Source organism: Pteropus vampyrus, unplaced genomic scaffold, assembly GCF_000151845.1.
Source record: "Pteropus vampyrus isolate Shadow unplaced genomic scaffold, Pvam_2.0 Scaffold123, whole genome shotgun sequence".
NCBI lineage: Eukaryota > Metazoa > Chordata > Mammalia > Chiroptera > Pteropodidae > Pteropus > Pteropus vampyrus.
Genome location: NW_011888904.1, coordinates 2165743 through 2178521, shown reverse-complemented (window position 1 = coordinate 2178521; position 12779 = coordinate 2165743). Strand labels below are relative to the sequence as shown.

The window sequence follows — 12779 nt, the reverse complement described above, 5'->3', positions numbered from 1 at the left end:
TCCAAACACTCCCCTAGTCCCAGGTGTCAGTGCCCTAGAGTGGCATCCAGAGCCTTTCTCACTGGGGTCCCATCCTCCCCCAGCCAACTCCATGAGACTTGGCACCCCCTCTCACCCACTGTCTGTGTCTACCGTGCCCTGCCACCTCAGAGGGCTTTATCCGAGTTGCATTAAATGGTGATGATGTGAGTGGGCCCAAGAATGAAGCTGCCTGGGTTCGAACCCCATGGGCAAGGCATTTAACCTCACCATACCTACTTTCTCCACCAATAAAATGGGGACAATAAAACTTACTGCATAGGATTGTTGTGGTCAGTCAGTAAAAAGCAAGGTACTGGAAGAAACTCCCACAGCACATGGGACATAGTTAGCGGTCAACAAATGTTCAGTCTCCTTCCCCAGAGACACTGCCATCTCTCAAATGGCTGATTTACAATGACAGGTGCCCAAAGTTAGCCAGTTAACTTTGGTGTCAACTTACAGCTCTCCCACTCTTTTCCGGACATCTGAAGGATATGATATCATGAACAGATAATAATCATGAGCCATGCCAACAAAAATAAAGATAAATAATTTCAAGAAATCAACACAGAAACTTAACCCAATATTGCAGTTCTATTTTGGCACAGGAACTGGCGGTTCTGACAGTGGAGTCATTTGATAATCCCTCTGAGCTGACTAATGAGGGGAGTGATATTGCAGAGGGTGATTGGAGGAGAAAGACCAGGATAAAAACAGCTCCAGGGTGAGTCAGTGTAGAGATGCTGCACAGTGGTGTCACTAACCCACCTCTCTGCAACACAGGTTAACTGGAAGGCAAGGAGACACCCCCCCACCCCCATTTAAGGGAAATGATTTGGTCAAAATACATTCACACAATGTAGGATCTAATATGACTTGTGTGGCTTTTGACAAAACAAATCTTGAACTGCAAAGCAAACCAGCTAAGTTCCCCAAGTTAAGTGTTTTGTTTTCATCTGAGTGAGATACTCACTGCTTTTGTATTTCATAGTAAAATGAAAACTTTTCTTTCTTAGCTCTGATACTCTTCAAGCCACTGCCCTTTCTCCTTTCCCAAATTTTCTATCTCCTGGGAAAGGGTTGTTTGGACTCAGAGTCAACACACTGGCTCTCCTCATTCACTCCTTTCGTTCCTGTGACCTGGCTTTGATCACCACCCAGGGTCACCCCTCCTGCATACTTGAGTCTTCTTATTGCCTCTCCCTTCATGGTCTTACTACAGATGACAGCCATCCCCTTTTGTACTACCCACCCCCAGCAAAGAATGCCAGCAGGACCCACGCACAACACCCATGAGAAGCCTGAGGATATGATGAGGCAAGAGAGAGTTACAGCTGGCCAAGTCCCCTAGCACTGGTGGAATCACCTGGCCTCTGGCCTCACATACCTCCGAGTCTCAGGCCAGCCCTGAACCCTCATTCTGTCTCCCTAGCTCTTGTATCAGGTTCTGCCCATTTTGATTTGGCCTTTGGTTCTCAGCCCGTTTGTGGCTAACTGGTCCCTATTGTGCCCATTTCCACTCCTCATTCCTCAAAGGCTTCTACCCTGGCCAGGACACTTGCCGGCAGAGCCCCAGGCCCCTGCTCCTGCTGTGCCCTCTGCTAATAATGATGCCCCATATCTCCATGCTAATGATGCCACAAGGGCTACAGCATGGATCCCTTGCAGAACTCGACATCATGTACAACTGTCCTGGGTGGCCCACTGGCACTTCGCATTCCAAAGGTCCCAAACTGAACTCAGCACTTCCCCTGAACCTGCTCCTCCTCCACGGTTATGGTTGAATTGTGTGCCTCCAAAATTCACATGCTGAAGTCCTAATCGCCAGTACTTTAGAATTTTTCACTGTATTTGGAGATAAGATCTTTAAAGGACACACAAAGAGACACCAGGGGACATATGCACAGAGGGACACAATTAGACTCAGTCATCTGCGAGGCAAGGAGAAAGGGCTCAGAAGAAACCAAATCTGCTGACACCTTGATCTTGGGCAGCTAACCTCCGGAACTGTGAGAAAATCTATTTCTGTTGTTTAAGCCACCCAGCCTGTGGTCTTTTGTTTTGGCAGCCCTGGCAAACTAGGACACCTGCCTTCATTATGGTACCAACATCTGCTTAGTGTTCGGAGCTGGAAATATAGAACCTTCCTGGACTCCTCCTCTGACCTCCCTGTCATAGCCACACAGTCACAGTCCACCCCATCTTTCCTCTCCCCTCACACTTGCCTTGAGTCTCTCCCTGCCCCATCGACCCACCTGTCATCATCTGGGCTATGGTTAGTAGCCCCTAAGTCTGCAAAGGAAAAGACCACCCACCCCACTGGCCAGGGTGCACAGAACAATATGCTCGCAGGGTGTTTGCTGTAGCCAAAGTCTGACCCTCGGGGGCACAGCATGAAGGTGTGTGGGGCAGGGACTAGACGGTAATAAGGGACAAGGGCCAGTGGCGAAGGGCTCTGAAGATTAGGCCACTTTTCTAGAGTTTTAGGTACTGTTTGTGAAGATCGTAAGGGAACACATTTGAAGATGGAGAGTATTGTACAAATATGAGATAAGGGAGTTCTCTGAGCTGTGCAAAGTTGTAACATCAGATGACTTTGCTCCAGCCCTTATGAACCTCCCAAACCTGAGATGCCCATAACCCTCTGTCTACACCCGCTATTCTCTCTTTCCAGTGGCATGGGCAGGATTTCACGCAGTGGCTGGTACAAGGCCCATGCTGGTCCCCTGGGATGCTCCCGCATCCCTCTAGGACGAACTCTCATGGTAATGACAGATGGCTCTTGGTGTGATGGGCTTGGGTGGTTTTATCTTTATTTTCCTCATTTTAGTTTTGATAATGGACTTCTATTTTAATATTCTTGGCATCCTCTAGTCCTTGTGAGAAACAGAAAGGGTGTTCACATTGAAATAAACCATCCAAGGCTCCCTGCAGATGCAGGTCGACTCCTTCTAGAGGATGTGGAGGAGCTTCTGGAACGCCTCTTACCTGCGATGTCACAGAGTTCAGCATCTGAGGCATTTGCCAAGGCCTCCTCCAGCTCTGGCTCTAGCGTCACACTTTCTAGCACGGGATCAATTGGTTTCTGCTTGGGGACCCAGACCTTTCCTGCGAACACATGAGAGAGCCTGTTACAGGGAGTGTGGCGGCACTTGGGGGCACCTCTGGTGACAGCCCTGGATGACTATTCCAGAGCCCTGTCATCCCTCAAAGCTGAGAGTCCTTTGGGGTTTCTCTCTCCAGGGACCCAGTGCCAAAATTCCCCAAAGAACAGGAATTGAAGATTCTCTAATAAAGCACCTTTCACATTTGAAAAGAATAGAGTTACCTTTATAACTTAGCAAACTGGACCACTTGCTGCTGAAAACATTGGTCATTAACTTAAACAACCTATAAGCAGGAAAAATATACAAAAGAAAAATATAACAGAATGCTAGGACCTTGTATACCCTAACCAAGGGTTCCGATAGAAGAGAAAAATTTAAAAACATTTCTAAACAAAAGAAATGAAACACTCAGATTATTAAAAGAAGAATAAAGAGCAAAGAATGTTTCCTTGCTTCATTGGACAGGATATTTTCAAAGCGTCAGACTCATAACCGAACGAGGGAGCAAAGAGGCATGCAAAGGATGGTCACCGCGGTGTCCACCAACAAGGATTGCTAAAGAATTCTGGGCATCCACACGATGGAGTTTCAGCAGTTACTACAAAGGATGATGGAGATCTCTGCTTACGAAGAAGAAAAATGCCCAGGACAAAACGTTGTGCAAAAGCAAGTTTACAAAACAGCACGAACAACTTAACTCCATGTATGAAAAGTTACACATATATGTATATATTGCAATAGATATTTACTGAGTGCTTCCTACGAGCCAGGCACCTTTCTAGGGACCTGGGAAATAGCACTGAACAACTTACCATTCAGTGGAAGGAGACAGGCATGTAAAGATATCAGATGGTATTAAGCATTGTGAAGAAAGATAAAGCAGAACGAAAGACTAGGAAGTTCCAGGCTGGAGTGTGGGTGAGTCAGGCACTGATCTTTTGGGTAAGGTGGTCAAGGAAAGCCTGAGATGATGGCCTACGAGCTAAGAAGAAATGAGGAGAAAAGGAACCCCTGGAATCAGCAACAATCAGCTTTCACTGCTGTCATTCAACATTGTACTGAAAGTTCTAGTCAGAGTAAATAGACAAGAAAAAAAATACATGGCATCCAGACTGGAAAGGAAAAAGTAAACTGATCTCTGTTTATAGATGACATGATCTTGTATATAGAAAACCCAAAGATTCCATAAAAAAAGTGATAAGCATTTCAGCAACATTACAGGGTACAAGACCAATATATAAATATATGTGGTATATTTGTATGTACACCAGCAATGAATAACTTGAAAGGGAACTTAGGAAAATAATTTCATCTACAATAGCATCTAGAAGAATAAAATACTTAGGAATAAATTTAACTGAGGAGGTAAAAGACCTGTGCATGGAACACTATAAAACATTGCTGAAATAAATTAAAGAAGGCCTAAATAAATTTTAAAAAATCCTGAGTTCGAGCATTGGAAGACATTATTAAAATGGTAATAATGCCCAAAGCAATCTACAGATACAATGCCATCCTTATCGAAATTCCAATGGCCTTTTTTTTTTTGCAGTACAAAAGCCAATCTTCAAATTCATATGAAATTACAAGAAGCTACCCGCCACCCAAACCGAAACAATCTTGATAAAGAACAAAGTTGGAGGACTCAGACATCCTGACTTCAAAACTTACTATAAAGTTAAATGGTGTGGCACTGACATAGGATGGATATATAAATATTAGGGTAGAATTGAGAGTCCAGAAATAAACCCATACATCTATGGTAAATTTAACTTTGACAAGGGTGTCAAGTCCATTCAATGGTGAAAGAACAGTTTCTTCAAGAAGTGGTGCTGGAGGAACTGGATAGCCACATGCGAAAGGATAAGGCTGGACCCCTAACTTACACCATTAACAAAAATGCACTGAAAATGGATCAATGACTTAAATTAATAGCTAAAACTATAAACTCTTAGAAGAAAACATAGGCTTAAATCTTCGTGACCTTAGATTGGCAATGTATTCTTAGATATGACAACAAAAGAATAAGCAACAAAAGAAAAAATAGATCAATTGGATTTCATCGAAATTTAAAACTTTTGTTCATATAAGGACATTATCAAGAAAGTGAAAAGACAACATACAGAATGGGAGAAAATATTCACAAATCATTTATCTGATAGGGTCTATATTTAAAATATTTAAAGAACTTTTACAACTCAACAACAACAACGAAACCCAATTATAAAATGAGTGAAGGATTTATAGACATTTCTCCAATATATACATATGGTTATTAGGGAAATGTAAATTAAAACCACAGTGAAATAGTACTTCATATCCATAAACACGGCAATTATAAAAACCAGAAATCAAAATGGAAAATAACAAGTGTTGGCATGGATGTAGAGAAACTGAAACTCTTGTATATTGTTGGTGGGAATGTAAAATGGTGAAGCTGCTTTGGAAAAGTTCTTTAGTTCTTCAAAAAATTAAACATAGTATTACCATATGATCCAGTAATTCCACTTCTAGGTATATACCCAAAACAACTGAAAAACAGGCACTCAGACAAATACCTGTACATAAATGTTCATAGCAGCATAATCACAATAGCCAAAAAGTAGAAATAACCAAAAAGTTCATCAGTGGATGAATGAATAAGCAAATTGTAGAGTGTTATTCAATCTTAAAATGGAATGAATGAGTCTGGAAAACAATATGCTAGGTGAAAGAAGCCATACACAAAGTGACAGTTATATGATAGGAAATATCCAGAATAGGTAAATCTATAGAAACAGACTGGTGGGTGCCAGGGGCTGGCGGGTAGGAGGGCATGGGAGTAACTGCTTATCAGGTTTCATTTTGGAGTGACGAAAATGTTTTGGATCTAGAGACGGTGGTTGCACAATATTGTGGATATACTGAATGCCACTCAATTATTCACTTTAAAATGGTTAATTTTATGTTATATGAAGTTTAATTCAATTAAAAAAGCAAAAAAAAAAAAAAACCCACAAAAAAACAAAAAACCTGGCTATTGATTGAGAATAGCCCAAAGGTGGGCAAAGATGGAACTGGGAGATGGTCAGGAGGCTCCTGCAATAGTCCAGGTGAGAGATGATGGTGACTTGGCCTAGGGGGTGGGGAGTGCAGAGAGACATCTCCAGAAGGATTTTCACCCAAATGGAATCAGGGCCTATCTCTCAGTGGAAGGAATTACTTTAAATTACTTTGTTTTATTGTTTAAATTGTTTACGGTAAAGATAAAGTATTTATACAAGTAGAACATAACAAAATCATCTGGGGGGCGGGGGGGAATGTATCATAACCTCCACCAGAGTTGGATCTGGAAAAGGGCAAAATCTACTAAGAAAACAAAGCGGCTAAAAAGAAAATCAACTGTGAAAGTGACTGATGCAATGACTAGGATGAGCATTAAACAAATATTTATGGCCTATGGTTTATTATGCCCCTGCAGCAAGTACCCCCAGTGAGGATGATGACTCTAAGACACTACAAGAGGGACTTGGACTTCTTTCCTTCCTTCATCTCATTAATTGGAATGTGGATGTGATGACTGGAGCTTCTGCAGCTAGATGGACCATGAGGACAAGGACATATTACAGGGATGGCAGATTAAAAAACTGGAAAGGGTCTTGATTCCTAATGGCAGGCAAATGCCTATCAGCCCTGAACTGCTAAATTCTGCAGTTCTTCTAAGTGAAAGAAAATTAAACTTCTGTCTTAAGTCTCTCTTTTTTATTTTACCTTTTTCCCTAGCATATGCAGCCAAATCTAATTTTAATGAAAATATCCTACATGGAGCTTTATTCGGATTCCCCCACTTGAAAGAGAGTGAATGAAGTCCAGTTCCTCAGGAATTTGCACTAGCGTATGGCCCCTACCACATTCTGTCGGTCTCGTGGTGACAAGAGTGCTGCTTCCCCTCAGCCTAGGCTAGCTCTAGGCCCAGCGTGGGGTGCATGCTCACTGGGGGCTGGACTGAATGGCTCTGAGTCCACCTGTAAAAGCTGGAATGTCTCCTTCCCCCACTCTCTCTGCTGAGACCCCCCCACTTACTCAACCAACATAGACTCCAGCAATCATCGTTATCATCAATACTTGATGGTGATGACACTGGTGGTGGTGATGATGATGATGATCTTTTTAGGCTTGTCATGATATGGCAACAGAATAAATTCTAGCTACCTCCTTGGGTCGGCCTGGTTTTTCATGAAGGCAGTCAGGCTGTGGGAGTCCGGAGCGCTGTTCCTGGCTCTGGCTAGGCTGGCATTCCCTGGAGCGGCAGGACTGGTTGTGTAATGCCCAGATTCCCTTCCCTTCCCCACCCCCACCCCGTCTCCAGCTCCTCCCCTGGGAGAAGGGTGGGTGCCTGAGGAAGTGGACACTGGCAATGACTTAACGGGTCTGCTGCTGACTCTCTCACTACCTCTGTTTTTCCATTTTTCAAATGTGCGGGGAGGACAACGGGGGTTTTAAAGCCCCTCGAAATCCAGAGATTCTGTTATCTTTACCTGCTGTACAGAAACCACTCCTCATGGCACAAGTACCTTGCTTAAAAACATCTTGTGCCTACACTCTCGGCTGGGCACACCCAGCCGTTATGGTCAAGGCCTCAGTGGTTCCCACCCCCTTGCCCTGCCGCTCCCTCCAGGACACTGCAGGTCACAGGTGCTTCCAAAGTTCCGTAACCCAGCTGCCCTGGGCTTCCTTGACCTACCAGGTTTTCAGTAAAATCTGGTCTGAGCTCCAACACCAGGGTTTGGGATGGCTCAGCGAGGCTCCCCACGAGGTCCACTCCTGCTGCTCTTTCGCTTTATGATTTAGCAAGGAGCGCCTCTGTGCAGTGCAATGTGCTAATACAGCAGAGATGCAGAGATAAAAGCCCGTGGCTCATCAACACTTATATACGTTTATTTAATTTGAACCCATTCATTCATTCGCCAAGTCTCTACTGAGCCCTAGTCCATACCAGGCTCTGCACTGGGGGTATTTTGTGGGCAAAAACAGCCTGAGTCCCTGCCTTCATGGGGCTTACAGGCCAGTGAGAGAGACAAATGACAAATAAAGAGATAATAATAAAACAAGAATTGTTATGAGGGACACACACAGGCTCCTGAGATGGAGAATAACCAAGGAGGTAGCTGAAGGGACTACACTGAAGAGACAGAAAAGGCTTCTCTGAAAGCAGAGACAGTACAGTTGAGACCAAAAGGATAATAATAGCTAATACTTGCAATTGCATTCTCTATGGGCCAGGTGCTGTTCTAAGTGCTGTATGTACGTCTTAACTTAATCCTCGTGACAACCTCATGAGGCTGATAATATTATTTTTATCAACCCCATTTTATAGATGAGGGAATAGAGGCACAGCATGTTTGAAAATTTACTCAGACTCACACAGCTGGTAAATGGTAGTGCTAGGATTGCTACCAAAGTACAACCTGCTCCGGGCTCTGTTTCTAACCATTATGCCACTTACAGGGGAGGGAGACAGCATGGAGGCAGACAGCAGGACCAGCGTTCTAGGCAGAGGGAGTATGTGCAAAGGTCCTGAGGTAGAAACGAGCTCAGAATGCTTGAGGACCAGAAGGAGGCCTGTGGGGCGGCAGTGCATCAAGCAAGGGTAAGCATGATGGAAGAGGCCAGTAGAATGGTTTAGAGTGCAACAGGAAGTTCTGGAAGAGCTGGATGGTCAAGGAGGGCCTTTCTGTTCCCCAAAGACTTTTAAAATGGCTTGACTTAGGCTGGGGCAGAACCTTGGCGGGAACAGATGAAGGAAGGGATAACGCAATGGCCAGAGAAAGGAACTTTTAGTAAAGAGCAATAGATGGTTATGTGTCTCCTGTTCCTGGTTTGCACAGGAAGGGCCTTTTTTAGCTCTCATGTCTTGATATCATGATTAATAGTTACTTCTCTCACTTTCAATAGTGTCTAGGTTTGTGTGAAGAAAAAGCAGGATACCCTAGTTAAGGGGATTTAGGGGAAAGTTTTGCTGAACTGGTTTACCCCAAAACTTCTCTAAATTTACAACATCGATGCTTTTGGAGTTGAGTTTAGGTTTTTTAGACAAGGCTGAGGGCAAGGAGGCCCAGTCGCATCGGGCCTAACACAGCCTGGCGTACAGCTGGCACTCAGAGATGCACGGAGAGTAACAAATTGACAAGAGCAACATTATTAGTACCTCGCTTTTCCCCTGTGTAGGGAACCAGATCTTCTCGGTCCTTAAACTCCTTTGCTTGCTTTTCCAAGTGATCCAAGAGCTCCTCTCTTTTAAAGGGGCCCGTGGGCGCTTTGGTGGTCTGATCCTTCTGCCTCAGGCCTGCAGGCAGCAGTGCATTCTACAGTGGAGGTTATGGGGCCAGGTGACAAGAGAGAGAGAGAGAGAGAAAGAAAGAGAGAAGAGAGAAAGAGAGAGAGAGAGAGAGAGAGAGCGGTCAGCTGCTGAAGACATGCATTTCTCCAGAAACTATCATTGAACAATGGGGACCTCAGAGCTCATTGAACCAATTCAAGTCACTCATTTACATGCAAGGAATCTGACACCTGGGAGGGGCAGGGATTTGTCTAAGGTCACGCAGCATATGGGGCAGAGCCAGGGTAGAATTTGGGTCTCTTAATCTCCCCGAGTTTCCCAGCCTCTAACATTTTTTAAAGGCGAGCAGGTGAGGGGGCAGCCAACACAGGGCTGAGCACAGAGGGATGCTCCAAGAGCATCTGTTGAGTGACAAATATGATTAAGTTAGTGTTTGGATACAGGGTGATATTTATAGCCACTGTGTATAAAGCGAATGGGGAGAGAAGAAAGCCAAGGGGTTTGAGTTAGGGCCTGGATGCAGGTCAGGCAGGAAGAGGCAGACCCAAAAAACAAGCAGGGAAAGCTTGGCAGAACAGCAAGGTGGGCGAGGTGGGTGAGGTGGGTGAGGTATGCTGTCAGGCTACAGCCCCAGAAGACCCTGCAGGCTGTCTTCTACCCTCCTGACGGTCTGTGCTCATGCTATGCTGGTTATTAAATATTTTGAACGTCGCCCCTGGAGATGGGTCTCTGAAGAAAGATAGCATCAACCAATCATTGTGTTTTCTTCTTCAAACATGGGCAGGCTTCTAAGTGTGGGCTTCCTACTAAAGCAGATTCCTATTTAGAATGGACATGAATCACATGGGCTTCCTGTAACTCAGCTGCCAGTACCTTAGAGGTTTAAAGTTTATTGTCGCAAGGATGCTTAGAGATTGTCTAGTGCATGCACCCTTCCTTCAAGGGGAAACTGAGGCCCCAAGCAGGGAAAGAATTGCCCGAAACATTTCAAGACAGATCCAGAAAAAATTTAGAGAAGGAGGGCAATCTTCATTTCTAATCATTGCTCTCTCCCCATTCGATTTCTCGCTTCATTTGAAGAGGTAGTGGAGGGTACCTGGATGGCAGATGCAAGCAGAATCTCACCTCACTTCCTGCCGCACCCACAAATTGGCTAAACTGGAGAGCCATTCCATCTCCGACCTTTGTACCATGAAAATGCTTATCTTCAGTCACTTACACACACTCCAAATCCTTTCCTGAAAGCCCCTCGAGGGGAAAATGATATCAAGTATACGAAGAGAGCAATGTGCACACAGAGGGACAAAGCCTGGGAGGGAAACACCACTGTTTAACTGCAGTATGATTTATTTTTACAAGATGCTTTGTCACTGTTTAACACCGCAGTGCTGTTCCAGTAAAAGCAGAGGCCGTGAGACTAAGGGACTGGAGTGTGACCCCGACTCTGGGAGAGCTGAAGGTAAGAAGGCCCAGCTCAGTGCATGGCACGTATAACAGGCTCGGGGAGTGGTGCCGGTGTACGTGCAAGTGGATTTAGGCCACAAGTCAGGGAGCTGGAGTGTGTTATGAGAGGATGGCCAGTGGGTGAAAAAGCAAACCCTGACTGATTTGGGAGGGAGCATCAAGAATGTAAGTGGTGCCACAGACATCACAGTTTTCCTTAAGTAGCAATCCTCAGACACCGTCCTCCATGATATGTTGGACAGGTCATGGTCACAGGTGAGCCACACATATGTGGGTATGTCCAAGGTGAGATGGGCTTTCCCTGTGGCTAGCCGTGTGTGTCCACTCCTTCTCTCCCCTGGCAGGGCACTTACTGTGACTCAGGTGAGTGAGAGAACAACCAAACTGTCCCTCCATGATTATCCATAATAAGTTACCAAATACTTTGTGACACACGTGCACTTCACAATTAGCTCCCATCAGGCTTAAACCCTGATTTGGAATAGTGATGACTCCAGCTATATGATCCTGGGCCAGTTACTTAATTTCATTGTGCCTCTGTTTCTACAGCTGTAAAATGTAAAAGTTACTCTCTCAGAATTGTTGAAAAAAATTAAGTTAGATAATGCAGGAAGAGTTCTTAGCACAGTGCCAAGCACTCACAAATATATCTCAAAATTCAAAAAATGAAAACATACAAATATAAAATGAATTAAACACTGAGAGCAAGTATTTTCCCAATGATTCCCACAAGGGAAAACCTGATAGATTTTTATCACCGTAAAGGGTTTTAATGGCAGTTAGTTGCTGGGGTACATTCTGGCCTCTGAAAGGCTCAGTACTGTGATGGGAAAAACCCGTGAGGTTATAAATGAGAGAAAAAGAGTTTGCAAAGTCATATCTCTTCTCAAATATATCTGATAGAGGCCACCGATCTAGTTACAGTAGCATTTTCAACCTTGATAATTAATATTCGGGGCTGGATTATTCTCTGTGGCGGGGGCTCTTCTATGCACTGCAGACTGTTTAGCAGCATCTCTGTCCAATGGATGCTAGTATCATCCTCATCCTCCATGTCGTGACAAAAATCTCTCCCAACATTGCCAGATGTCCCTTGGGGAGCAGAATCACTATGTAAAACTGACATCTATATCATTATAAGAGGGGAATAAAGATGTTTTTAATGTATTTAAAGATATTACTTACGTAACATGTTAAAATATGGTTTATCTAAATCTTCACTGAGAGCAATTGATTTTTTAAAAACAAAAATGTCAAAGGCTTTTTCTAACAATTCTTAGCTTATTGAATTTTTAAAGTAATACTGAGAATATCAGCCCCGTTAGCAGTTAATTTTTTTTACATTAAATGGTATGTTTAATGAAACAACATGATTTTCAATTAAAACCAAAGACAGTTGCATATTTTTTAAACTCCTAATTATTTCCCATTTTAACTAGGTTTCAAAAATGGCATGTGACCTCACATGGCATACAAAAATTTTCTCAGAATGGATCAAAGACCTAAATGTAAAAGCTAACATTATAAAACTTTTAGAAGAAAATACAGGAATAAACCTCTGCGGCCCTGGATTAAGCAATGGTTTCTTAGATATGCTACAAAAACAAAAAGCATTCAAAGAAAAAATTAGATAAACTGGACTTCATCAAAAACATTTGTGCTTCAAAGGACACCATCAAGAAAATGAAAAATAAACCAAAGATATGGAGAAAATTTTTGCAAATTATGTATCTGGTAAGGGTCTGGTATCCAGAATATATAAAGATCTCTTACAACTCAAAATATAAGACAAATAACCTGATTTAAAAATGGGCAAATAATCTGAATAGACATTTCTCCGACGAAGACATATAAATGGCCAATACACA

The 12779-nt window shown here is 43.5% G+C and overlaps 1 protein-coding gene across 1 annotated transcript in view; it reads right to left on the bottom strand.

Moving 5' to 3' along the window:
• Window positions 1–12779, bottom strand: part of TMOD1 (tropomodulin 1) — a 62953-nt gene that overhangs the window by 31871 nt on the left and 18303 nt on the right. Inside the window, exons 3-4 of the mRNA XM_011366240.2 lie at window positions 9316–9472; window positions 3010–3129 (exon numbers count right to left, since the gene is read on the bottom strand). Coding sequence (XP_011364542.1) covers window positions 3010–3129; window positions 9316–9472 — 277 coding nt within the window. The remainder of the gene's footprint in view (window positions 1–3009; window positions 3130–9315; window positions 9473–12779) is intronic.